At 40.8% G+C, this 24,298-nt stretch overlaps 2 protein-coding genes and 1 long non-coding RNA gene across 4 annotated transcripts; all 3 read right to left on the bottom strand.

Moving 5' to 3' along the window:
• Positions 1-447: 447 nt before the first annotated feature.
• Positions 448-12,177, bottom strand: LOC146654289 (extracellular calcium-sensing receptor-like). Its single transcript, XM_085429315.1, has 9 exons — positions 12,068-12,177; positions 11,493-11,787; positions 11,265-11,351; positions 10,791-11,060; positions 10,367-10,573; positions 10,013-10,290; positions 1,655-1,892; positions 1,446-1,569; positions 448-1,358 (listed from the first exon to the last, which is right to left on the bottom strand). Exons 1-9 carry the CDS (start codon positions 12,175-12,177, stop codon positions 448-450), a joined length of 2,520 nt encoding a protein of 839 aa, XP_085285441.1.
• On the bottom strand, positions 2,860-8,614 carry LOC146654290 (uncharacterized). 2 transcript variants are annotated; one of them, XR_014907154.1, is made up of 2 exons: positions 7,201-8,614; positions 2,860-5,812 (listed from the first exon to the last, which is right to left on the bottom strand). It is a non-coding gene; the product is annotated as an uncharacterized LOC146654290 (long non-coding RNA). The 2 variants fall into 2 exon arrangements; XR_014907155.1 differs by having other exon boundaries at positions 2,860-5,407.
• A 5,479-nt stretch (positions 12,178-17,656) lies between the features above and the next one.
• LOC146654288 (extracellular calcium-sensing receptor-like) lies at positions 17,657-21,649 on the bottom strand. The gene is made up of 9 exons (XM_085429313.1): positions 21,540-21,649; positions 20,940-21,234; positions 20,710-20,796; positions 20,234-20,503; positions 19,786-19,998; positions 19,427-19,702; positions 18,881-19,105; positions 18,655-18,778; positions 17,657-18,567 (listed from the first exon to the last, which is right to left on the bottom strand). Exons 1-9 carry the CDS (start codon positions 21,647-21,649, stop codon positions 17,657-17,659), a joined length of 2,511 nt encoding a protein of 836 aa, XP_085285439.1.
• Positions 21,650-24,298: the final 2,649 nt, after the last annotated feature.

Genomic DNA, 24,298 nt, shown 5'->3' with positions numbered 1-24,298 from the left:
ACTTTCTTTGATCGATACAATGTTTTGTGTTTACGTGTGTAGCCAGTCTCTATTATGTGAACGACGATGTCCACTGTATGCAGGATGGTGAAGGTGGAACATCCCCCTCTGATGTATTTTTAATAAATTAAGTCAAAGCTTATGAGAATATAGAAATTTCTTGGAAGATGCAATAAACACAAGTCAGTATATGTTTATAGGAACAATATTTAATTTCAATTTGTTCTATTTTTCAACTGTATCATGAAAAACAATTAAGGTAGAATGAATCAAGATATCTGCACATTTGCAGTCATTTAACACCAGCACAGACATTTAAAAGGAATATTAACTTTGATAACTATGATAACTAACTTGATAACTATTAACTATGATTTTTATTATTTTTTTCTGTCTGTACTACAAAGAGATAATGTGCTTTTCTTTCTTTTGAAATTAGTTGACTTTTTATGAACCAATGCCACGGGCCATAACAGCTTTCTTTGTGTTCATCTCTGGTCTCAACAGGATTATGTAACATTTGGGTCCAAACAGTGTGATCAAAAGACCAAAACTTGAGGCAAGAATGGCAAACACCTCCACTGCATCTGCAAGTTTTCCTGGTGAGCTGATATAAGCAGGAACAAAGGCCACCCACACAGCACAGAAGATCAGCATGCTGAATGTGATGAGCTTGGCCTCATTAAAACTATCAGGGAGATTCTTCACCAGGAATGCAATTAGAAAACTGAGGAAAGCCAGCATGCCAATATAGCCCAATAACACTGCAAAACCAACAGTGGACCCAACTGCACACTCATACACTATCTTATCATTGTGGTATTGGGTGTTTTTATGTGGAGTTGGAGAGGAAGAGACAAGCCACGTAGTGCAGATGGCTGCCTGAATAGATGTCAGAAATAGAACTGTTCCTCTCTGCTGCATAGCACCAAACCACTTCAGACTGGCTCCCCCTCCTGGCTTGGAGGCTTTGAACACAGCCAGAACAACCATGGTTTTTACCAGGATACATGAGACACACAGCACAAAGCTGATCCCAAATGCTGCGTGTCTGAGTTGGCATGTCCACAGCCTGGGTCGTCCGATAAACAGCAATGAACAAAGGAAACACAACTTAAGTGACACTAATAGCTGGAAACTAAGTTCTGAATTGTTGGCACGTACTATAGGTGTTGTGCGATGGCAGATAAAGATCCCCAGAACAACAGCACATATAAATGTTCCCAGTAAGGAGGTTGTTGTCAAACAAATACCCAGATGGTCAAGATAGGAGAGGAACTCTGTCTTCTTAGGAATACAGTGGTCACGCTGGGGGTTTGACCAAAAATCCTCTGGACAACTGGTGCACTCCAAGGAGTCTGATACAAAAGGGAACATTGGTGAAATGCACATTATTCTTCATAATATTGAAATTAAATATGTCATGCAAAAACAAAAATACGTACTGGTCTTATTAGTAATTTTCCCTTCAGAACAAGGGATGCAGTCAAAACAGCACTGGGGTTTCCCCTTCTCTCTCACCATGTGGGTACCAGGAGGACAGCTCTCACTGCATACTGATTGAGGTGGCTATAGGATGAAATCAAATATTAGCCTTTACACTGATATATACTAGACATGTGGCAAAAGTTAAATCTAAAAAAACATATCTAACCTTTTTGGATTCAAGGTTCCAGAAGATTTTGTCTTCATCAAGTATGAGTTCTTCACCTTTGAAAGCGGACCTTTTAACCTCACCCACATTCTCAACTTTAGTGCTTCCATCAGGGAGCCACAACCAGTTCATCACATCATAAATTGGCAATGCATCACCATTCTCATCAAATGACACTTGATCTCCAAACGGAGTGGTGAAGTTTACCTGAAGGAAAAAATGTCCATCCCGGTTTTCCCTCCAAGGCACGAGCGATAAGCAGAGTTCTGTCCTTTCCTTCTAAGATTCCTAATTATTTAAAGTAACACTCAGGTATGCCATTCAGCTGGGTTAGTTACGACGTCGGGAGCAGCTTGGGAGAACAAGGAAACACAGACTGCTTCAGGTTGTCTTCCCAAATCGACTCAAAGGTTTATTTAGTACATAACAGCTTATATAGAGAAAAAAAAGGTTCGTGTGTCAGCAAGTTCTCAGTTCAAACCGGTACAGACCAAATAAGGAAACGTCTTCCTGCCTTGTGAGCAAAGAAGTATCCTGTGTGTAGTTTATCAGTTCAGCTACAATTTATGATCATCCCAGCAAAATACACTCCTAGACATAGAATACAGAGTTCTTTCATTAGTGAATTCTGAAACAAACCACCTGGCCTTTAACGAGCCTTTTTCTAAGAGATAAGGAAGGGAGGATGGGAGTAAGGAAGTGGTCTCGTCTCTGTGGTGTTTTCGACCTTGGGGTACCAGCCTGTGAGTCTTACACATTAATTCTTGGGTCACAGAGAAAGAGAAAAACAACTAGTAGATGGGCCTTATTGAGTAACAGTTTTCCTGTATAAAACAATATCCTGTAAATGCTAACCGTGGTATCAAAATATCACAACAGTTCTCTCCTTTTATCATGAAATGATAACATAGTATAAAGACAGAATGTAATAACATAATATAAAGACAAATCATAACTGTAACTGGTCCTTCGAGCAAGCTTAATATCAAAAATTCTGAGAGCGTATACATGGTATCACACAACAGACAATAATCATCAAAAACATGCTGCAACGGTTACAAAGGCTACAATTAGTTCCCTCCATTTTCCAAACGTGTCCTGTAGCCACTTATCTAGCCACTGACCGTGGCCTGTATTGGCAATTAGTTCTATCTTCAATGCTTCAAGTCTATTCATAGCTTGTGTGAATGAACCGTTAGGAGCGGTATTATTGGGAATGAAAGTACAGCATACATCAACGGTTACTAGACCACAGGTACCGGTCCAATTAACAGGTAAAGCTAATCTAAGGGTATTATTGCACAACCAATAAGCATGTGGGATTGGTCTGGTCAGGCGCGTGACCATGTGTGATTTAACTAACTCCCCCCAGTCAGTGTCATTTAATACACCGTCTGGGGGAACAATGATCGATTCTCCGCTCGAACTTGAACTGTGTGTGTGTTCCTCCAGATATGATACAACTTCAGCCATAGAGACAGCTAGCCATGTCTCATTACAGCGTGCACCTGGGGAGTCAGAGAAAAATGTATAGTTATCCTTTGTATAATCTATGTGTGTGTCTGGGCCAGTTAACTTTAGTCTGCGCAGACATATCATACTAGTATTAAAATGGAGAGGGATCTGTCCTAAGGGCAGTGAGGGTTTTAACCTATTCTTGGGGCGTTTCATTGGGGCGCAGGTCCCTGCGGTGTCATTAGATAACTTCAATAATTCGCCTAATGGAGTCTCAGGGTTAGTTGGTGTGTGTGTGTGTCTAAGTAGGCAGTCGAGAGGGCTCAGAGTCAACTGTAAAGCGTCTTTAAGGAGAGCATTATCTCCGCCGATTTCCTCTAGTCCCTCAGTGAGGGGGAAACCGGATATGGGGTATCCTACTATTACCTGTTCTGGATTAGCCTTTGAACAGACATAACAGTTACTGTTTCCTAAATCACGAGCGGCTGTTCTGGCATTTTCATACCAGGCGTTAGCTCCTGCTCTAGAGGGTGCATAAAATGGTTTATTAGTGGCGTTTATGTTGTCATTTACTGATTTTAGGGAACGTGAGGAGTGCATTAAGTAGGTGTCTTGCAAAATAGAGCATGAGGTATCGTCAGCAAAATATGACCTGCAGAAATGTGAACATGGTTGCAGTCTACAATACAAAATAGCAAAGAGAAATCCTAAGGTTAATGCGATAGATATGATAGATAACCTAAATATATAAGAAAAACAGTTCTTCAGTCGTCTTCTGGCCTGGTCCCAGGTTCGAGAGACACAGAATAAGCGTCGTGTGATGACAATGGGCATTTCATTTTCTCCATTATCAGGATGGAATGAGTCTAGCTTTATCAGGTTAGACATCATGTGGTACTTTTGGCTTTCTGTTCCTGCTGGATGTTTGAGTACCTTGTTGTTGTTCTTTCAGACGTTGTGTGTTAATCAGTGATTGCGTGTGTGTATGTACATTGGATCCGGGCGCTGGCTCGCCGGAGATGTCGTCTACCCGTGTGTTTATTTGCTCTGGTTCCGGGCGTTGGCCCGCCGGAGATGTCATCTGCTTGATCCGACGCCTGAGATGGTCCGATTGGGCTGGTCTTAACCCTGCTGGCATGAATCCACTGAGGTTGTCCGTCTGTGAGGATGCTGGTTCTTCGTCACTGCCAGTACAGTCTGGGGCTGGAACACGCGCGGCCTCCCAGAGTGTCCTTGGTTTTAGTGACTTCTCCAACACGCATCTCCTTGTCTCCACTGGTGGAACTGTGGAGGGGAAAGGCTGAGAGAGACAAACTTTCTGATAGTTATTATTCAGTGTTTCTACCAGGTTGTGAACATCAGTGGACAATGCAATATACATCACCTTCTACTAGCGGTGCCCCTCTGGAAGCTGACCATGGTGTTGGAAATAATCTTATTTCAAATGGAGATAATTTGGTTACTGCAGATGGAGTCATTCTAATCTCACAGAGGACTTGAGGAAGTAATTTGACCCAGGTCATTAAAGTTTTAGCACACTTTTGAATTACTTCTAATGTGAATGAAGATCCTCTATCACTGTTAATCTGGTGAGGTATTCCGAATCTGGGTATTATTTCATTGCTCAACTTTTGACAGACTACTTCTGCAGTTTCTTTTGAGGTTGGATAAGCTTCTACTCATTTACTAAATTGATCCACTATTACCAGTAAGTACTTGATGCTTCCTTGCGCTGGCATATGTGTAAAATCAATTTGTAATGTATGAAATGGAAAATCTGGTTGTGGTAAATGCTGATGTTTTGCTTTTGATTTTCCTACATTAGTTCGTGCACATGTTAGACAGGTTGCTAATATGCTTTTACTGCATGTGATGTTTTCTCAATTACAAATCTTGATTTTATTGCCCCTATTACCCCTCTTTGTCCGACATGACTCACACAGTGAAAATGTCGGGCAAGGACTGGCATCAGGGAATATGGGAGGGCAATCAAACCCTCAAGGTTTTTATATAGGCCATCTCTGTCATCTAAGGTACAGTCATTATTCTATGCAGAGGCTTGCTCTTGTATGAATTTTAAATCAACATTTGTTCCTAAATAGTCTGGGAGTTTAACAAGTGACAGCTGTAGGGGCACAGATAATACTTCCTGCGGAGGTGGGAGCTGTGATGCAGCTGCAGCTTTGGCTGTCACGTCTGCTAGAGCATTACCTGTTGCTTCGTCTGTGTCAGCTGTACTGTGTCCTTTCGTTTTTTACAACTGCAACGGCCGATGGTAGCTGTATAGCCTGAAAAAGTCTTTGCACAAAATCAGAATTTAGCAATTTATTTTCCATCAGCAGATCTAAATCCTCTCTGTCTCCACAATGTGCCAAAGTCATGCACAACGCCAAATGCATAGCGGCTGTCTGCGTAAATCGTCACATGCTTATCCAAATGTAGCTCACAGGCGCGTATTAAAGCCATGAGCTCTGCTTTTTGTGCTGAGTGAAATGGTAATGAGTGAGCCTCTAGTATGATGTCAGGCAATGTCACCACTGAATAGCCACAAAGAAATGAGTTGTCATTCGGCCTTGAACAGGACCCGTCCACATAAACCGTGGCTGAGTCTGGGATAGGTGTTTGCTCTAAATCTGGACGTGGTGCTGTGGATTCCTGTATACGTGTCATGCAGTCATGATCGTCAAGCCTGTCTGAGCCATCCTGTCGGTCATAAGAACACAGCATAGGATCAATAAATGTGCTGGCGAATTGGGTGTGCTGCTCGCTTTTATAGTGAGATTTGCATATGTTGTGTAGTTATGTTTGCTAGAATGGTCGTGACCTGGTGATTGGTGTGTAGAATAGTGTCATGTGAGAGTGTGAGCTTCTCGCAGTCCCTTATCATGATAGAGCAAGCTGCTACTGCCCTCAGGCAGGCCGGCATTCCCTGAACAACCACGGACAGCACCTTTGAGTGGCGGAGATCAGCACTCCCTTTAATGCATTGAAAGAGGCAGGCATTTCTGTGGACCACAGTATTCGAGGAGGCTTGTCTTTTTTACAACAGTCACGCAGAATGTGGTCATGAAAAGAACAGTCTGGTATCCACTGTCTGCAATAGTTCACCATGCCCAGGAAGGACAACATTTCCTTCTGTGTAGTGGGACGAGGGACGGAGGTCACAGCTTTGACCCTGTCTGCAGTCATGGAACGTTTTCCGTGAGACAGTGTGAATCCCAAATATTGAACAGAAGTCTGACAGTACTGCATTTTCTTTGCTGATGCTTTGTGGCCAGTCTTTTGGAGGTGCTGGAGAAGCATGTGTGTAGCAGTTTGACATAGTTTTTCACTTTCAGCACAGAGGAGGAGGTCATCCACATGTGGATCAGGGTGCAGCCCTGGAGGAGTGAAGCACCATTGAGAAAGCAGCAGAGCTGTCTATCATGCCTTGGGGCAAACGAGTCCAAGTGTACTGCTTATTTCTATGTGTGAATGCAAATAACGGCTGTGTGTCTTCATGCACAGGCACTGAGAAAAAGGCAGAGCATAAATCCACCACGGTAAAATGTGTGGCTGTGGATGGAATACATGTCAATATGCTGTGAACATCTGAAACGAGAGGTGGCAGAGGAATGTTGACTGCATTAATTTGCCTTAAGTCTTGTATGAAACGCCATACGCCAGGTTTGTTAGGCTTTGGCACAGGATTGACAGGAGTGTGGGCTTTATTACTCCTGTAGTCAATAAATCTCCTATCATGACATCTAGGGCTGCGGCTTTTTCGGCAGAAATGGGATGTTGCTTGACATATACTGGCTTGTTGTGTTTTAATAGGTGTACGTGATAAAGTGTACAGTCAATAAATCCTATATCATTCTCACTTTTTGACCACAATGTCATATTCTGGTATTCAGCTGGCAACGTAAGTGCAGAAATAGTACAGTCGATAGGGTAGGTTAGATCTATGTGACGACATGGTGTAGTTATGTCATAACCTATGTCTGAGTTATGTGACAAAATCACTGTTTGACCTTCACTTGTGTGAGCAGTTATCATGTTGTTGAAAAGTGTGAGAGAAACAAAAGTGTGGCTCCCAGTCATGGGATTACCTGGTAGTGGCGTCTGTACACGTTTTTTTGGCACAGTGTGTGACATAGAGTACCGGACAAAAAGGATGTTGAGTTCATTCTCTGCTGAGGGTCCAGCTGACACAGAGGATGTTCCTTCTCCATCATGTCGGTACATAGGGCAGAGAAAACATAAGCTGTTATCAGTGTCAGCAAACATTTCACACTTTGTGTTAAATTAAATACACAAATTCATTTTTGCTCTGGGTGTCTGCGGCTGCTGGAAAACTGAGCTAAATTTGCACCTGTGGGGCCATTATTGCATGCTTCCCTTTGTTGCCAGTTACCTTGTCTGGAAGAGCTCCGCTGACGCCTAGTGGCAGGAACTTGTACTGCGTTCTGTGGTCGAGGCGCGTGTGCCCTGTTGGTGGCTGCAAAGCGACATTCTCTGGACCAGTGTCCTACCATTCCACAGCAAAAACACACATCTCTACTTTTATCCTTCCGTCCTCTGAAACTTCCTTGCTGTGCTGGAGCGGGTAATCCTGCATACATTAGTTTCTCACTTTCCTCTGAGCCTTCTACATCAAAATTCAACATTATCTTAACACTTTTAGCTTTCGTGGTAGTATCTGCACTGGCCTTCAGTTTTACTGACCTGTTTTCTGGCGATAATCGTTCGGGATAGGGCTCCGGAAATAAATTAGAATGCATTGAACTTACAGTCCGTAAGTTGTAAACAAAGTCAGTCACATAAGCACTTCCGCATGTTCTGGATACGTGATCATGGACGTCTTCACCGATTCGCGGACGTAGGTTACACGTAACCGGAAATGGGAGGCGCACTGAGCCGTTATTTGAGACTTTATTTTGTATTTTATTAATTTTTGGTTTTACAGGTACTTTAGATTTTTTATCGGACCTGTCTGTGGTCTTTGAATTATTCTGACCCATGTTCAGTGATTTCCAGAGGGGTTTACACGCTAGGAGGATTTAGGTTAGTATTTTCGCTGCGGCACAGCTGAGGTCACTTTAAATTTATTGCTAGCAATTTTTGTTTGGGTGAGCAACTCTCACTTAACGAGCAACTTCTCGCAAAACAACAGGCAACTCCCTGTGTCTTTCTGCTTTTAATTTACTGCTTTTAACCCTTGAGACCCGTGTTTTTTTTTTTTCAAAAGAAAAATTAAACAATTAATTATTATTATTATTATTTTTTTTTTACGTATAAATGTGTTGTGTCTTTCCACTTGATTATAACTGATTTATTTATAACATTTTATATAAAAGAAAAACGAGAAGCACATTAATTCATAGTAATTTAACATAAAATTGTTTGATAGTGTTAATTTGGAAAGCCACAACTAGCGGGTCCACCAACACCACACAAGGGTTAATTTACTTTATTCGGGGACTGAGGAAGTCGTCAGTGTATCTCTCTGGATCACTAAGTGAAACTTCGTCAGCATATTAAAAAGGGATGCATAACAAGTAAATTACTTACTCAGCTGTAACTTTCCAGCTGCCAGCCACACATACACAACAACGACAACAACTTCAGTCAGGACCCAGTACAGACTTAAATGCAATGGAGGCGTGATGAGCTGCTGCAACTCTGGTGTGTCAGCCTCCCTGCAGTGGCGCCACAAATCATGCCCCGCCACATACCCCCATGGCTTGACTGAGGCTGGGGAGCCATCCAGCTGACCCCTCCTACCACACACACATACTCGCACGAGTAGGTGAGGAAATCAATCACAACCGGTGGCGTCCCCAGCCCATGCCCCAGCCCATGCCCCAGCGACATGGATGTTTGAATCTGTGGGCTCACTGTGGGGCATGCGGTGTGGCGCAGCAGGTGTGGACCAGACTCACCCTGGGGACCAGCATGCTGCCAGAACAGATCAGACACCAGCCACTCACATGCGGTCGAGGGACGTCAGTAAGGGCAGTGGTGGTAGTGGTAAGGACCCGATCTAAGCTGCCAGACTCTCTATCAACTGCATCCGGCAGTGGGATCTGTCCTACAGCTGTTTCAACTGCCGGTGAAACATCGCTACCTGCTCCCTCTGTGTAGCCGGGAGCTTGGCCACCACAACCTGGCTGGCCCGGTCGCGGTTCCACCATGCCCCAATACTGGGTTTTGATACCACTGTAAACGATGCATAGCTGACCCGACCACATTGTCACACTTTTATTTCTAGTTTCTGTTTTTATAATACTCAGCTGCAGCTTTTCCAGCTGCCGGCTGCCACAACGACAATAACTTCAGTCAGGACCCAGTACAGACTTAAATGCAGAGGAGGCGTGATGAGCTGATGTCAGCCTTCTGGCAGCAGCGCCACATACCATGCCCCGCCCCCATCCCCCGCCCCCACCCATTATTAAATAAAGAAATCTATATTACATCGCTAGTAATGCTTTATAAATACAAGCTTCTGATCTAAATATATTAACTGCTAATTTTTTGTGGGTGTCAGCATACCAAACTAACTCAATTGACTCAGACCCGAAGTTCTTCAAATGAAAAGTCAAAAATGTATTTACAATCACCATGTAAAATATATCCAAAGTGTGGGGGTTGGGATATCCAGGGATCCATGGATAGGAGGGGGAAAAGGTCCATACAGAGCGTCTTAATCACACACGCCATGCACCTTTCCAGTGTCACTAGATTAAATGTCACTCCACAACTCCACAACTCCGAAACTGGGAGTGTGTAAAATCCATTTAAGTCACACCAGCTTTTGGATAGTCAACATTATCACATATTATTTAGTTCTATGTGGTAAATTCTATCCTGAAAGTAATTATAAAGCAAAGAATTTATAAACAGAATGTAAAATGATATCACACCTGCCAAGGCTCCAGTGACTGCAAAGTGGCACAGCTGTTCCCACTGAAAGGCCCTCTTCCTGGCTTGCACCGCAGCATGTCATCAAGGGAATATGCCAGTGCATAAACAGCTTTGTACACATTATACTCAGGCCGCAGGTCGGAAACGTCCAAGAATTCATTGTCCACATTTTCTAGATCTTCCTGTCCGGTACATATTGCACCTTCACCTTCCAGCAAGCTTGCTGGAGCTGGTGCAAATCTACACTGAAATGTGAATTCCCAAAACTGGTTCACCTGAAATAATTTTTTATTGTTTTTTACAAGCGATGGAAATTGTTCCAACTAGTACATTAAAAGCTTAAACTCTCACCATACTATTTCCATAGCTGTTATTGTGATGTAAATCAGGACGTATTTGTAACAGGAATTCCCTGAGTCCTGGTATCTTGCCTCGACGAATAGCGATACCCAGTGTACCACGCAGGTATGGCATAAGCTGAGGTGTTTGGAGCACAACAGCTGCTGTCCAGGCTTCACTGGCCATCCATTGTAGGCCAGTTACATTTTGCCTCACTACCTGTGAATTAGATTACACCATATTCTATGAAAAGATATTGTAACTATAACTTGATTAGTGACATTATCATGCTATTTAAGCTATTATTCACCTTTAAATGAATTCTGAATGTACAGTTTTCTGTAATCATTCAAATAATGATGTAATAAATGTTTTACACAATACAATGATGCAGACCTTTGCAATTAATAATAATTGGATTGTTTTAAAGCCAAACCTCTTCCATAAGGTTTATCATGCGACTGTAATGTTCAAAGACAATAACAACTCGAGCTGTGGATTTTTTCATCACATCAACAATCCTCCTGAGTTCATCTGTGTCTTTGTCCCAGGGCAAAACCTCAGTGTAGGCCAGGCAACTTTCACTTAACAGACTCAGCTCAGATTGAAATGATCTTGCTGCGTGAAGTCCATAATCATCGTCACTGACAAGCAGACCAACCCAAGTCCAACTGAAATGCTTCAGAATCTGAATCATAGCACGTACCTAAGTGTAAGTGCATAGACAAGAACAATTTTCCACATGATTATTACACCTTTATGGTGGCAAATTAGCTTTGTTCATAACAAAGTAAAACTGGAACTGAAAAAACATTTTAGTATCATTGTATGCATATTGTTGCAAAGTAGGCAATTTCTTTAACCAAAACATCTTTGTCGACAACAAAAACAATTGTTGACAGATTTTCACCTGGAAAGCATCACTTGGGATCGTCCTAAAGAATGATGGGTATTTTTGATGGTTACTCAGGCAGGAACATGTGGCAAAATAACTCACCTGAAAGATACAGACTACAGATTGTACCGATATTGATGTAGAGATGTCTTAACTTTGTCATGTTACTTCAAGTGTCTTTAAATTTGCAATTAAATTAAAATAATCCAAGAGAACTATTACATGGTTGAGCAGAAAACTTACCATAGGTACTCTGTACAAACCTAAGACGTTGGAAATGGCAATAGAATTTGTAGAAGATGAATCACCCACAATCCCTATGACAGGAGGATTTCCAACACATGTACTATTTAATATAATTTTCTCTTCTTGACCACTGGCCATTGACAATGCTGCACGAAATCCAATTCCAAGCTCAAGGCAGTCATCATACAGAGTGTACCCCAGAGTCACATTAGGTAGCAGGTTTGAGTTTCTATTGATCTCATCAATAGCAAAGGCCATGGTTTGTGCGAGCTTAAATCCTAGGGCATAAACACTAAGACAAGAAAAATTTAACTGAAAAATATATTTTCATCAAGATACTTTACTGCAACATGTGGCAAAATTACTTATTATTAAAAAACATTATAAAACAATTAAGGAAACTGAATAACAACGATTAACAAGCTATTTTCATGACAAACAATATAGATGCACCAAGATACATGCATTTATCCTGAATGATAATAAATCAGAAAGTACAGTTACTACTATTACAATCTCATATTTCCTTTGCACTAATTTCCATTTCCCTTTTTCCCCCCAGCCTTACTTACCCATTGCAAGTAGGTTGTTGTGGTTTTGAAGTAAAAGACTGAATAGCAACACTTGAAAAGAAGTGGATTTGAAACAGTCCCCCTAGAACCACATCACCAGCCTTGTACATCCCATTTAGATCAAACTGTCCCTGTAACTGACATGAGAGAGAAAACTGAGAAGAGGATATAACCAAAGAAAAGTAAGAAGATAGCAAAACAAGCAAGAGCAAACTGGTTTGTAAAGAAGAGGCCATAACAGCTTTCTGATTTTCTGAGCTCAGTCATTAGGTTTTATTTCAATGCCTTTGTCTTTCATTGACTTTTTGTGTTGTTTAGTCTTGCACACCACCCGAGAAGGAGAAGTGTGGGCGGGGCCTAAAAGAGTTGAAATTGTTTTTGTATTTTGTATCCATATGAAGTTAAGTACTACTGTGAGTCAATTAGATATCACCCCCCCCCCCCCCCCCCCCCGGCCTACACACACACACACACACACACACACACACACACACACTTAAGGATTGACATCATAAAATTTTTATTTGTGTTTTATTATTTACTTATTTTTATTCATTATTTCATTTATCGAGTGACATAAAGCAAGAATGAAGACCACAACATTTACAGTCTTATTTCATACATAGCAAGGTTCATGCTCAAAAACTCCATATTAAAAACTTCAAGTCCAAATATGAGTTGAAACAGAAAATAAAACCATTTAGAGTGTCGAAAAAATTTAGTTGCTTTTTAAGAAGCTGAGTGTAAAGGGCAAGAGGAGACTGGAAAAGTTAGTGGATGGGGAAGACTATCCTGATGGATGTCAAAGGGATGGTTGATTTCAGAAGGACAACCTTCTAGGTAGAACAGGGGAGAGGAATCTCTTTGAAAGTTGAGCAGATGTTCAGTAGTAGTGATGAAAAGCCATTTGAAGCTAAACCAGATGCACTCAGGCAGCCAAGGTGCTGAGTGCGACAGAGACCGTCAATGGCAAGGCAGGGCACATGGCTACAGATAAAGTGGTCTAGAAGAGGACCAGCAATGAGGATGAACCCTTCTGGTGGCTGATTTTTAAGCTCTGGAGGCAACACTTGTGGCCAGTGGAGAGAGCGGTGTTTCAGGTGGTCAAGTAGTAGAAAGGCTCACAGCAAAATAGAGTAGGTAAGTGGCCTGATGTGAAGGCAGAGTTACATATAGGTGATGGATGGGTCCATTCACGTGGTTAAACTTGTGGCAAGCAGAGAAGGCATATGTTCTCATGGGGGTAACCCCAGTGAGATCAACCTGGTGGCCAACAGTAAATTGGAATCACTCTAGTGGCCAGGATGGAAAGTGAAGCCAATTGTTCTGTAGCCCAGCTTCAAACCTGGAAGATTAAACAAGGCTGAGAAGTGGCCAGACCGCTGAGGTCAAATACAAAGTACAAAGATTTTTCCAGGCAGCTCAGGTTCTAATGTTGGAAAGGATGTCAGGATATAAGACTGCGGGAACACAACCTGAGCCTGAAATATTATTCGAGATTATCTTGGGGCCAGCTCAGGCATAGAAACTTAGGCTATAAGGACAACCTCAAACAAAGAAGGCCCAAATTTAGCCAGTACACAAAAGACACAAGACATAGTTTCAATGAATTGGTAGCAGGGAAACTGCCACAGGGAAGACAGCAGAAAGGGGGGATTCGCACAGGAGTAAGCTAATCATCACACAGTAAAACAGTTGTCTGTGGAAGACTGGGGACTCCCATCGTTTTAAAGCATATTTCTATTATGAGTTAAAAGTGCAATAGAAATACATTTGACTTATGAAACATGAAACTCTGACAGAGTTCCTGGAGTAGCCAGCACAGGATCGGGACACCCAGTCACAGGAGAGGGTAGCTTGTGTACCAGAAAAAAAAACTCAGGATACACAATCTCAGGACTAGCTAGCTTAAACGTATATTAAACATACATTCTCAGTTTTGGGTACCTGCCACAGAGAAAACATGGAGCAGCTCAGCAATGTGTCAAAAAAGGACAGCAATGCTTCCACTAAATGCCACCACGAAATTCTACCACCCCCCACATTCAACCATAGCTGTGGAAACATTATAAATTGGGGGTGTTTTTCTGATAAGAAGATATGGTGTGTAGACACATTGGTTGAGTCTAGAGGGTTAAGGTCATGAAGTGTCTTAGCCACTCTCCAGAATAAGTTCTAGAGAAAATGTGGAGAAAGCTGAAACCTCTGAACCTAGATGAGTGAGGCAAAATCCCTCATGACATGTGTGCAAACCTGGTGACTGACTACATTGTACTACTGTGATTGCCAACAAGGGTTTTTTCCACCAAGACCTAAGCCATGGGGATCAAATACTTTTTTCACTCAGTGACATCAGAATCAGAAATCAGAATCAGAAAGGGGTTTTATTGCCAAATGTTGAGCAGGTTTACAACATTAGGAAATTGCTGCGGTGCTTCAGTGCAAACATAGTGTCATAAATAGCACTTAAATAGTGTCATAAATAGCACTTAAATAGACATGAAAAAATAAAAGTAGGGATAAGAATTAAAAGTGCTACGTAGAAAGATATGTGCATGAGCTATACATGAGATATATACATGAGAATAAGAATTAAGAGTGCTACGTAGAAAGATATATACATGAGTGCAGGTGGTGATCAGTGCCAAACATGGAATGATGCAGTGACACAGCGTAGGGTCATGATTTCAACAGTTAGTGGTGGGAACAGTCATATGGTTATTGTTCATGTGTCCAACAGCAGAGTGGAAGAAACTGTTCTTATGGCGAGAGGTTCTGGTGCGAATGGACCGGAGCCTCCTGCCTGAGGGGAGCAGGTCAAACAGACTGTGTCCAGGGTGAGAAGGGTCAGCTGAGATCCGAGCTGCACGCCGCAATGTCCTGGAGGTGTACAGGTCCTGCAAAGATGGGAGTCTGCAGCCAATCACCTTCTCAGCAGAGCGCACAACACGCTGCAGTCTCTGTTTGTCCCTGATAGTGGCTCCAGCGTACCACACGGTGATGGAGGAGGTGAGGATGGACTCGATGATTGCAGTGTAGAACTGCATCATCGTCCGTGTTGGCAGGTTGAATTTCTTCAGCTGCCTCAGGAAGTACATCCTCTGACATGCAAATCAATGTATGACTTTTAAGTAATGTGTTTTCTGGATTGTAAGTTTGCTCACTTTATTTGGAAGAGAGCAAACTTACAAATTCAGTAGTGATTCAAATAAGTATTTCCCCCAAAGTATATAAACTCTGTAGTATATCCTGAGTCTTCCCTGGGGCCTCTTTCTGAACATGCCTTTAACACCTCACCAAGGAGGCATCCTATTCAGATTCCTAAACCAATCAAACTGGCTCATTTCGATGTGGGTGAGAAGTAGCTCTAGGCTGAGTCCCTCTTGAATGACTATAATCCTCACCCAATCTCTAAAGGACAGCACAGCCCCCCTTTGGAGAAGACTCTTTTTCACCATTTGTATCTGCAGTCTCATTCTTTTGGTCAGGTAAGGGTCACAGCATAGATTGACTTGCAAAATCAACAGGTTTGCTGTCTTTCTCCACTCTCTTCATCACCAATGGAGTGTCACCATAGCTGCAGACATGACCCCAATCTGTCTATCACTAGTGATAGACAGGGTGAGTCCACACTCTTGAACAAGACCCCAAGATATTAACCCTTTAAGACCTACCATAGAACTAAGTCCGCCAGAGCTTATATTATATTTTTACATGCTGTAGTGCCATTGTTGGGAGCATTTCAAGTTGATATACATCAATACAACCATTATAGCCCAAACTTTAATAATATGTCTGCATTAAGTGCATAATAATTACATAAATTGCAAAAAAAATGCAATAAACTACAAAAAAATTGAAAATTGTTTTGGTTTTTTTTAACATATATTTCTAGTTAGAGAAATTTAAGAGGCTTATCCCTCAAAACTTTAAATACAAAAATGTTGCACAAAATAGTTTCCCACCACAGGAAATTTATTTTGAGTGTCTTCATAGTTTTATTTTTGAAATACACCAATTTTCATATACTGCAGGAAAAACGAAAAAAAATATTAGAGTGCAAATTTGCAAAATAACAGCATATGCATCAAAATAAACTTTTTCCAGCAGTGCAATATGAGTCCTAAGCATCCCAGAAACGACACAGAAAGTCATAAAGTCAAAGATAACTTTTAAAAACACCAGTATAGGCTCATGAGGCCCTGATGGTAAAAAACTACATTTCTGCAAAATGACGTCACTTCCGGTTTCGGGCAGGTCATGGCGGACATGCGATAGTTCACGCTGATGGACATAGGAAGTGTTATGAACAGCTGATCGGATCGGCAAAGCGTGTTTCTGGAATATTATGTTTTTGTTGCTGCAAGTGCTTTTTATTCAGTTTTTGCAAAGCTATATGTGGAAGGAAACTGTGACCTAGGACAAGCTGATGGCATAAGATGTAAGTACAACTCTTCTGGTTTCATATGCAAAAAAAATTATTGCGCTAGCTTACGTGGTTGCAGTGCTACCAGAATTTAAAAATAGTTACGCAAAATGGAGCGTGTCCGATCCAACCGGCTTTAAAGAGTTAAACTCCTCCACTTTTGGCAGCAACTCGTCCCTTACTTAGATTGGGCACTTCAGGGTTTGTCAGCTGAAAACCATTGCCTGTAACTTGGAGTAGTTGATTCTCATTCCTTCCACTTCAAATTTTGTTGCAATGCTGACAACCACCCCAGTATGAGCTGAGACCACAACCTAATGAGGCCAACAGAACTACATCAACTGCAGAAAGTAGAAACAAAAGCCTGAAATGACCAAAGCAAGAACCTTCTTCGGGTGACAAAGGACCCGGCACACACAGCATTACAAGTTAAATGATGCAAATGTTTACAATATTCACGCAGATGGGACTCTGTGGGAAAACCATTGCTCAAAAATTTTGATAATTGAACATTGGTTTGATTCATAAGTTGTCACTTGTTTATTAAAAAACTCTTTACCCAGTCCAATGCCACGTCTCTAAGCGCATACCTTTCCAGTTTATCAAAAACTATCTGTTCAAATGTGTCAAAAATTTTCTTCCTGTTAATTTTTTTGTGTTTATGTGTGTGCCCGCTCTCTCTTTATTTACATAAAATGCAATTAGGTGAAAAACGATATCCACTTTATTCAAGCTGGTGAAGGGGGAAGATCCATGTCCTATGTATTTTTAATGGATTCATTCAAAGTTCATGAGGATGCAAAAATTGTTTGGATGATGTAATTGAACACTAATCAATTAAGATTCATAGGAACAATTTTTTTTTTAAATTAAATAAACAAAAAAATCTGTATGTTTAAATTCGGGTTAAATTTCACGAATAAACATCAACGAGTAGGTAATTACATATTAAGAGTAAGATTAGTGTGTACGTTAGCTGCATCTTAAAAAATAAATGAAAGTAGAATGAATCACAATATTTGTACATTTGCAATCATGTGACACCAGCGCCAAGATTTGAAAGAAATATAAAATTAATTTAAATACACATTTTTTTTTCTGTCTGGAGAAAAACTGAAAAGAGAAAAGTTTCTCTCTCCATTCTTTTGAAAATAGTGAACTGTTTATGACTCAACGCCACGACCCATAACAGCTTTCTTTGTGTTCAACTCTGGTCTCAACAGGATTATGTAACATTTGGGTCCAAACAGTGTGATCAAAAGTCCAAAACCTGAAGCCAGGATGGCAAACACCTCCACTGCATCTGCAAGATTTCCTGGTGAGCTGACATAAGCAGGAACAAAGGCCACCCACACAGCACAGAAGATCAGCATGCTGAATGTGATGAGCTTGGCCTCATTAAAACTATCAGGGAGATTCCTCACCAGGAATGCAATTAGAAAACTGAGGAAAGCCAGCATGCCAATATAGCCCAATAACACTGCAAAACCAACAGTGGACCCAACTGCACACTCATACACTATCTTATCATTGTGGTATTGGGTGTTTTTATGTGGAGTTGGAGAGGAAGAGACAAGCCAGGTAGTGCAGATGGCTGCCTGAATAGATGTAAGAAACAGAACTGTTCCTCTCTGCTGCATTGCACCAAACCACTTCAAACTGGTTCCCCCTCCTGGCTTGGAGGCTTTGAACACAGCCAGAACAACCATGGTTTTTACTAAGATGCATGAGACACAAAGCACAAAGCTGATCCCAAATGCTGCGTGTCTGAGTTGGCATGTCCATAGCCTGGGTCGTCCGATAAACAGCAATGAACAAAGAAAACATAACTTAAGTGACACTAATAGCTGGAAACTAAGTTCTGAATTGTTGGCACGAACTATAGGTGTTGTGCGATGGCAGATAAAGATCCCCAGAACAACAGCACATATAAATGTTCCCAGTAAGGAGGTTGCCATCAAACAAATGCCCAAAGGGTCATGATAGGATAGAAACTCTGTCTTCTTAGGAATACAGTGGTCACGCTGGGGGTTTGACCAAAAATCCTCTGGACAACTGGTACACTCCAAGGAGTCTGATACAAAAGGGAACATTGGTGAAATGCATATTATTCTTCATAATAATGAAATTAAATATGTCATGCAAAAAGAAAAATACGTACTGCTCTTATTAGTGATTTTTCCTTCAGAACAAGGGATGCAGTCAAAACAGCATTGGGGTTTCCCCTTCTCTCTCACCATGTGGGTACCAGGAGGACAGCTCTCACTACACACTGATTGAGGTGGCTATAGGATGAAATTAAATAGCTTTGCTATGAGTTAATTAGCTTTTACACTGATATATACTGGACATATGCCAAAAGTTAACTTTTAAAACTCATATCTAACCTTTTTCGATTCAAAGTTCCAGAAGATTCTGTTTTCATCAAGTATGAGTTCTTCACCTTCACCTGACCCCTTAACTTCACCCACACTTTGAACTTTAGTGCTTCCATCAGGGAGCCACAACCAGTTCATCACATCATAAATTGGCTCCACATCACCATTCTCATCAAATGACACTTGATCACCAAATGGAGTGGTGAAGTTCACTCTTTCCAAGTAATAAATAAGCTGTTAAAAAGGAAAGTATAATAAATAAATTACTTTTCACACTGAGGTGAAAAGTTACCTAGTATGGCATCCAGTATTAAATAGTCAAATAGAATATTACATCACTAGTAATGATTCATGCATACATGCCTCTGATCTAAATATATCAACTGCTAATTTTTGGGGGGAGTGCGGAAAATCTGTTGAGCTCACTCCAGCTTTTTCATAGTTAATATTATCACATTGTATTTAATCCTACATGTTAAATTCTGTGGTAAATTCTATCCTGAAAGTAATTTTAAAGCAAAGAATTTATAAACAGAGTGTAAAATGATATCACACCTGCCAAGGCTCCAGTGATTGCAAAGTGGCACAGCTGTTCCCACTGAAAGGCCCTCTTCCTGGCTTGCACCGCAGCATTTCATCAAGCGAATATGCCAGTGCATAAACAGCTTTGTACACATTATACTCAGGCCGCAGGTCGGAAACGTCCAAGAACTCATTGTCCACATTTTTCAGATCTTCCTGTCCGGTGCATATTGCACCTCCACCTTCCAGCCAGCCTGCTGGAGCTGGTGCAAATCTGCACTGAAAGGCAAATTCCCAAAACTGGTTCACCTGAAATATTTTAATATATTTTTTTACACATCATGAAAATATATGATTCTTCCAACTAGTATATTAAAAAGTTAAACTCCCACCATGCTATTTCCATAGCTATTGTTGTGATGTCGATCAGGACGTATTTGTAACAGGAATTCCCTGAGCCCTGGTATTTCTCCTCGACGAATAGCGATGCCCAGTGTACCACCCAGGTATGGCATAAGTTGAGGTTTTTGGAGCACATCAGGTACTGCTACTGTCCAACTTTCACTGGCCATCCACTGTATGCCAGTTAGATTTTGCCTCACTACCTGTGAATTAGATTAAACCTAATAGCATACATACACCTACACCATCTATGAAGTGATATTGTAACTACAACTTCTTTAGTGACATTATCATGCAATTGAAGTCATTATTCATCTTCAACTGAATGATTGGTTTTCTGTACTCATTCAAATAGGATGTAATACATGTTTCACACAATATACTTTTGTGATTCAGACCTATGAAACTAGTAATAATTAAAGATTTGTAAAGCCAAACCTCTTCCATAAGATTTATCACGCGACTGTAATGTTCAAAGACAATGACAACCCGAGCTGTGGATTTTTTCATCACATCAACAATCCTCCTGAGTTCATCTGTGTCTTTGCTCCAGGGCAAAACCTCGGTGTAGGCCAGGCAAGATTCACCCGAAAGACTCAGCTCAGACTGAAAGGATCTGGCTGCATGAAGTCCATAATCGTCATCAGTGACAAGCAGACCTACCCAAGTCCAGCCAAAGTGTTTTAGAATCTGAATCATAGCACGTACCTAAGAGTAAATGAAGAAACAAGAACAATTTTCCACATGATTATTTTTGCATCAGTTTCCAATGCACACCACAGCTTTATGGTCACAATTTAGCTTTTTCTCATACAAAAAAACTGTAACTGAAAAGTATATTGTTGCAAAGCAGGTAATTTCTTTAACCAGAATTCATTAGCTTTTCCATTTTAACTTTGTTGACAGATTTTCACCTGGAAAGCATCACTTGGGATCGTTCTAAAGAAGGATGGATACTTTTGATGGTCACTCAGGCAGGAACATGTGGCAAAATAACTCACCTGTTAAAAATAGAGACTATATGCAGTGATATCCAACATTTTTTTTAACTTTGTCATGCATTGCTTTGTACAAGTGGTTCTACATTTGCTATTAAATGAAAACAATCAAAGAAAACTGTTACATGGTCAAGCAGAAAACTTACCATAGGTACTCTGTACAAACCTAAGACGCTGGAGATGGCAATAGAAGGTGTAGAGGACGGATCACCCACAATCCCTATGACTGGAGGATTTCCAGAACATGTATCATTTAATATAATTTTCTCTTCTTGACTATTGGCTAATGATAATGCTGCACGGAATCCAATTCCAAGTTCTTGGCAGCTATCATAGAGAGTATATCCCACAGTCACATTAGGTAGCAGGTTTGAGTTTCTGTTGATTTCATCAATAGCAAAGGCCATGGTTTGTGCGAGCTTAAATCCTAGGGCATAAACACTAAGACAAGAAAAGGTTAATTATTGAAAAAATACATTTTCCTCAACATAGATAATTATCTAAGATACTTAACATGTGGCAAAATTACTTATTTTCATAGGCAAATAAAGAAACTGAATAACAATTAACAGGATATTTTGATGAACAAATATAAATTTATAATTCAAGATACATGCATTTATCCTGAACGATTTTAAACTGAAAAGTACAGTTACCTTAGGCATGAATTAAAAACCCATATTTCCATAACAATAGTTTTCATTTCTTTTTTTTCTTTTTCTATGCTGTTTTCCTGTCATACTTACCCACTGCAAGTAGGCTGTTGTGGTTGTGAAGTAAAAGACTGAATAGCAACACTTGAAAAGAAGTGGATTTGAAACAGTCCCCCTAGAACCACATCTCCAGTCTTGTACATCCCATTTAGATCAAACTGTCCCTGTAACTGACATGAGAGAGAAAACTGAGAAAAAGATATGACCGAGGTAAAGTAGCAAGACAGCAAAACAAGCAAGAGCAAATTGGTTCTCATGACAGCTTTCTGAATCACTGATCCCAGTCATTAGGTTTTATTTCTATGTCATTCTCTTTTATTGACATTTTGTGTTGTTTAATCTTGCACACCAACCATTAAGGAAGAAGGGTGAGTATGGGTGGGGCCTAAATGACTTGCCATTTGAGACATTTTGTTTTTCTATCCAGTAACTTAATTATTTACTACTGTGAGTTAATTAGTTATCAGCAAAAAAATCGCTGAAGAGTAACATTTTTGTGTTCTGTTTATTTATTTTTGTGTTTATAAGTGTCATAAAGGAAGAATGAAGCCCAAGTCACATAAAATCGTATTCAATTTATACCAAGGTTTATAACAACACTTATTGTGTTATAGCACCACTAGAGGGGGGGGGGGTTGTCCTGCTATTGTAGTAGCTGGGGGAGTCTCTTACTGGGTGTGTGAGTATTCTGTGGGAGCCATTACATGCTGCCATTTTAACAGGCCGGCACAGGCGCCTACCCATCCTACCAAATGTATGTACAGCTGGAGTAGAGCCATGGAGCCCTGGCTTGTATGTCCTTATGTTGCTGACATCAAACAAAGATCTGTTGTTCGATTTAACTGACTGGCCTCGAGTTATCCGGCTAACCTCTGCACCACATGCCCGCTGGACCTGCTAGCCGCTTCTTCCTCAGAAGACTGCTGTTACAAACTGGTGGCTGAAAAGGGACTGTTACAGGTTCATGTTCAAAAAGGCCATATTAAAATTATTCTTATTATTAAAATTGAGTTGAAACAGAAAATAAAACAATTGAGGTGTCAAAAAATCCAGTGTATGGGTAGGTAGCTGATTGCAAAGGGCAAGGGGAGACGCTAGTGGGGAAGAGTGTCCTGAGGGCAAAGCAGAATTGAGGGACAGTCCAAGGGATGGCCTAGTTCAGGGGTAGAACAGGGCAAACTTCCAAACTTTTATGGAAGTCGAGCAGTTGTTCACAATGTTCCCTCTAGTTTTTCATTTATCTGAGCGAACACACAAACTCCCTGAGCGGTCCCTTGAACCACTGTGAGCAACATTAGGCGTATGCACTGTGGTCACGCCAGCATCGAATCCATCCAAGTTACATGGTTTATTAAAATAATCAAATTACTGCATTTACATTTATGTTAGACTACTTTTAATGAACTTCTTTAGCCCACTTACAATGAAAATTTAAAAAAATCTTGTTCATAACCTGTGTAGTATGTTAACACTATTGGAAGTTAAAAATAACTTGAACTTAGCAATTAATTATATGGTTACTTCTTTAAAAAAGTAACTGAGTAATGCAAACAACAAAGTTTTTTGCAGCTGTTTACCTAAAAATGCAGCCAAGGCGTTTTTAGGTATTTCAAACTATTGACAGAACAATCAGCTGTTCTGCATCAAATTTGATGCCACACAAATTATTTATGCCACTCCAAAAATTATTTCTGTCCACTATGAGATAAAGGAGAACATCACAAGCCTGATACCTGCAGGCCTGACAACAGGAGATCTATCACTCCTGTAACACCTGTAACATTCAGCAGTGGCCTCATTGTTCTGACGCACACAAGAAAACTATTGACTACACTACACACTAACTACGGTACACAAGATTTGCACTAAACATTGCAAATCTCTCACATCTCAGAACACCGCCGTCACTCCTAAAACTTCCCCCTTTCCTAAACAACTAAATGCCATTTTGCCATATCATTTTTTGATTTTTTGGTTTTGTTTTTGCTCACAGGCATAACGCCGTTTTTACCGTTTCTTCCCACAGTAAATATAAACAACGATAGTTCTCAGAAAGAAAACCAAACATTGCATATATTTTTATCATAACTCTGGTTTTACGTGGCCTATCAACACAATTTAAAAACTGGTATAAAGTCCACACTTTTTCCATCAATTGTTCCGTCTGTCATGCTCATATCTCCAGTAGTTGTACACGTTGTCATTAACTTCACTCCATATCAGTCACACCGCTTTGCTAGCTAAAACACCGGTGTTGGCACATAAGGACGCTGTCATAGCCTGTCAACGACATTGATTAGCTGTGTATATACGAATATGAATCACATTATTGGCTGGACTATGGGATAAGGTGGCATTGTTCTAATCCCATACGGGAGCAGCCAGTCACTTACTGACTAACACAGCAAAACAAAATTGTTAAAGTATTAATTTTAATTTCAATTCAAGTTAGATTTTTTTTTTCTGTGCACAACGCAGATTTTATGTGCGCAGAGACCAAATGCTTGCAATGCACAATTGCGCACGTAAAGGGATTGAGCCGGGGGGGCAGACCAGAGCCCAGCATTGACACGCTCCATTATCTCCTCATTGAATTTCAGGTGTGGGGAGGAGGGAGAAAGGGAGGGGGAGGAGGGTGATGACCTGTCACGGGTTTGGGCGACTGGGGAAGGTCGTGGTTCCTGGTCTAAATCAGCGGTCGCCAACCGTGACAATATTTTCACGGACTGGCCTTTAAGGTGTCGCGGATGAATACAACAAAATAAAATGACAAGGCAAAAACTGTGGTATGT

The sequence above is a fragment of the Rhamphochromis longiceps genome, linkage group LG14, assembly GCF_057381845.1.
Source record: "Rhamphochromis longiceps isolate RC_006_pf linkage group LG14, R_longiceps_female_GT1.1, whole genome shotgun sequence".
Classification (NCBI taxonomy): domain Eukaryota; kingdom Metazoa; phylum Chordata; class Actinopteri; order Cichliformes; family Cichlidae; genus Rhamphochromis; species Rhamphochromis longiceps.
The sequence above is the reverse complement of the archived record's forward strand: the minus strand, read 5'-3'. Positions and strand labels throughout refer to the sequence as shown.

Coding starts and splice junctions, on each gene's coding strand:
- LOC146654289 (XM_085429315.1), bottom strand. CDS start 12,177: ATGTACAAGGCTGGTGATGTGGTTCTAGGGGGACTGTTTCAAATCCAC. Junction 11,352..11,492: donor GTTTGTACAGAGTACCTATG/GTAAGTTTTCTG, acceptor TGTATCTTTCAG/GTGAGTTATTTTGCCACATG. Junction 10,291..10,366: donor ACAGCTATGGAAATAGTATG/GTGAGAGTTTAA, acceptor AAATTATTTCAG/GTGAACCAGTTTTGGGAATT.
- LOC146654288 (XM_085429313.1), bottom strand. CDS start 21,649: ATGTACAAGACTGGAGATGTGGTTCTAGGGGGACTGTTTCAAATCCAC. Junction 20,504..20,709: donor TCCCAAGTGATGCTTTCCAG/GTGAAAATCTGT, acceptor ATTTACTCTTAG/GTACGTGCTATGATTCAGAT. Junction 18,568..18,654: donor AAAAATCACTAATAAGAGCA/GTACGTATTTTT, acceptor CTTTTGTATCAG/ACTCCTTGGAGTGTACCAGT.